At 47.3% G+C, this 2,652-nt stretch overlaps 1 protein-coding gene across 1 annotated transcript; it reads right to left on the bottom strand.

Moving 5' to 3' along the window:
• Window positions 1-233: 233 nt before the first annotated feature.
• Window positions 234-2,011, bottom strand: LOC125643916 (myb/SANT-like DNA-binding domain-containing protein 7). The gene is made up of 2 exons (XM_048867184.2): window positions 1,279-2,011; window positions 234-690 (listed from the first exon to the last, which is right to left on the bottom strand). The coding sequence occupies exons 1-2, from the start codon at window positions 1,862-1,864 to the stop codon at window positions 620-622; spliced, it is 657 nt and encodes a 218-aa protein (XP_048723141.2). The 5' UTR covers window positions 1,865-2,011; the 3' UTR covers window positions 234-619.
• Between the last annotated feature and the right edge of the window lie 641 nt (window positions 2,012-2,652).

Raw genomic sequence — 2,652 nt, 5'->3', positions numbered from 1 at the left:
TCCTCCCTTCGATCACTGCTTGCAGGGGCAATAAAGTCATTGTTGCTTCACATTCATGCATTCTTTATTCATTCATCACACAAATAGGGGGATGACTACCAAGGTAGCTCAGGAGGGGTGGTGGAGGATGGAAGGAAAATGCCACACAGCACTTTAAAAGTTTACAACTTTAAAATTTATTGAATGCCAGCCTTCTGTTTTTTGGGCAATCCTCTGTGGCGGAATGGCTGGTTGGCCGGTGGCCCCCACACCGCGTTCTTGGGCGTCTGGGTGTGGAGGCTATGGAACTTGGGGAGGAGGGCGGTTGGTTACACAGGGGCTGTAGTGGCAGTCTGTGCTCCAGCTGCCTTTGCTGCAGCTCAAACATACACTGGAGCATACTGGTTTGGTCCTGCAGCAGCCTCAGCATTGAATCCTGCCTCCTCTCATCACACTGCCGCCACATTTGAGCTTCAGCCCTGTCTTCAGCCCGCCACTTACTCTCTTCAGCCCGCCACCTCTCCTCCTGGTCATTTTGTGCTTTCCTGCACTCTGACATTATTTGCCTCCACGCATTCGTCTGTGCTCTGTCAGTGCGGGAGGACAGCATGAGCTCGGAGAACATTTCATCTCGAGTGCGTTATTTTTTCTTTCTAATCTTCACAAGCCTCTGGGAAGGAGAAGATCCTGTGATCATTGAAACACATGCAGCTGGTGGAGAAAAAAAAAGGGACAGCGGTATTTAAAAAGACACATTTTATAAAACAGTGGCTACACTCTTTCAGGATAAACCTTGCTGTTAACATTACATACATAGCACATGTGCTTTCGTTACAAGGTTGCATTTTGCCTCCCCCCACCGCATGGCTACCCCCTCAACCCTCCCCCCTCCCCATGGCTAACAGCGGGGAACATTTCTGTTTAGCCACAGGCAAACAGCCCAGCAGGAACGGGCTCCTCTGAGTGTCCCCTGAAGACAAGCACTCTATTTCAACCAGGTGACCATGAATTATATCTCACTCTCCTGAGGATAACACAGAGAGATAAAGAACGGATGTTGTTTGAACGCCAGCAAACATACACTGCAATGCTTTGTTGTACAATGATTCCCGAGTACGTGTTACTGGTCTGGAGTGGTAAAGTGTCCTACCATGGAGGACGCAATAAGGCTGCCCTCCCCAGAAACCTTTTGCAAAGGCTTTGGGAGTACATCCAGGAGAGCCGCGAATGCCAGGGCAAAGTAATCCTTTCACATGCTTGCTTTTAAACCATGTATAGTATTTTAAAAGGTACACTCACCGGAGGTCCCTTCTCCGCCTGCCGGGTCCAGGAAGCAGCCTTGGGTGGGTTCAGGGGGTACTGGCTCCAGGTCCAGGGTGAGAAACAGTTCCTGGCTGTTGGGAAAACCGGTTTCTCTGCTTGCTTGCTGTGAGCTATCTACAACCTCATCATCATCATCATCATCTTCTTCATCCCCAAAACCTGCTTCTGTGTTGCCTCCATCTCCATTGAAGGAGTCAAACAACACGGCTGGGGTAGTGGTAGCTGAACCCCCTAAAATGGCATGCAGCTCATCATAGAAGCGGCATGTTTGGGGCTCTGACACGGAGCGGCCATTCGCCTCTCTGGTTTTCTGGTAGGCTTGCCTCAGCTCCTTAAGTTTCATGCGGCACTGCTTCGGGTCCCTGTTATGGCCTCTGTCCTTCATGCCCTGGGAGATTTTGACAAAGGTTTTGGCATTTCGAAAACTGGAACGGAGTTCTGATAGCACGGATTCCGCTCCCCCAACAGCGATCAGATCCCGTACCTCCCGTTTGGTCCATGCTGGAGCTCTTTTGCGATTCTGGGACTCCATCATGGTCACCTCTGCTGATGAGCTCTGCATGGTCACCTGCAGCTTGCCACGCTGGCCAAACAGGAAATGAGATTCAAAAGTTCGCGGTTCTTTTCCTGTCTACCTGGCCAGTGCATCTGAGTTGAGAGTGCTGTCCAGAGCGGTCACAATGGAGCACTCTGGGATAGCTCCCGGAGGCCAATACTGTTGAATTGTGTCCACAGTACCCCAAATTCGAGCCGGCAAGGCCGATTTAAGCGCTAATCCACTTGTCAGGGGTGGAGTAAGGAAATCGATTTTAAGAGCCCTTTAAGTCGAAATAAAGGGCTTCATCGTGTGGACGGGTGCAGGTTTACATCGATTTAACGCTGCTAAATTCGACCTAAAGTCCTAGTGTAGACCAGGGCAAACTAATCTTTTGAAGTCTGTGAATTTACACATCCTGCTCTCCCTTCATTTGGCTTTAAGGGTTAAAGGACAAAACTATTATAGGTTTCAGTCAAACAGACTATTTTCGACATAATAGTATTTTTAAAAATATACTACAGCTGTGAATATTTTCTCTTTTTTTTTGTCTCCTGCGATTTGCGTATTATACTTTTCAGTATAATGTCTGTTCTATCTTCTACTCCCTATAATAAAGGACTAAGTGTGCAGTATCCTTAGGATTTGCTGGATTTAATGAGAATGGATTTATGTTGATTAGAGTTGATGGGACTGAAATGGTGTCTAGTTATTAATTTTCTAGTTTTAATTTGGCTACTTAGTCATATGGTAGCAAAAATATCTTAGAAGTATTTTTTCCCTCGTAAAGTGGCAAAATTGCTAAAGAAATGCTT

This window comes from Caretta caretta, chromosome 10 (genome assembly GCF_965140235.1).
Source record: "Caretta caretta isolate rCarCar2 chromosome 10, rCarCar1.hap1, whole genome shotgun sequence".
Taxonomy (NCBI): Eukaryota; Metazoa; Chordata; order Testudines; family Cheloniidae; genus Caretta; species Caretta caretta.
The sequence above is the reverse complement of the archived record's forward strand: the minus strand, read 5'-3'. Positions and strand labels throughout refer to the sequence as shown.

Bases quoted from the DNA above. Each gene is read 5' to 3' on its own strand.
- LOC125643916 (XM_048867184.2), bottom strand. From the start codon at position 1,864: ATGCAGAGCTCATCAGCAGAGGTGACCATGATGGAGTCCCAGAATCGC. The intron at 691-1,278 runs GTGAGTGTACCT...TTTCTCCACCAG, and splicing joins AGGCGGAGAAGGGACCTCCG to CTGCATGTGTTTCAATGATC.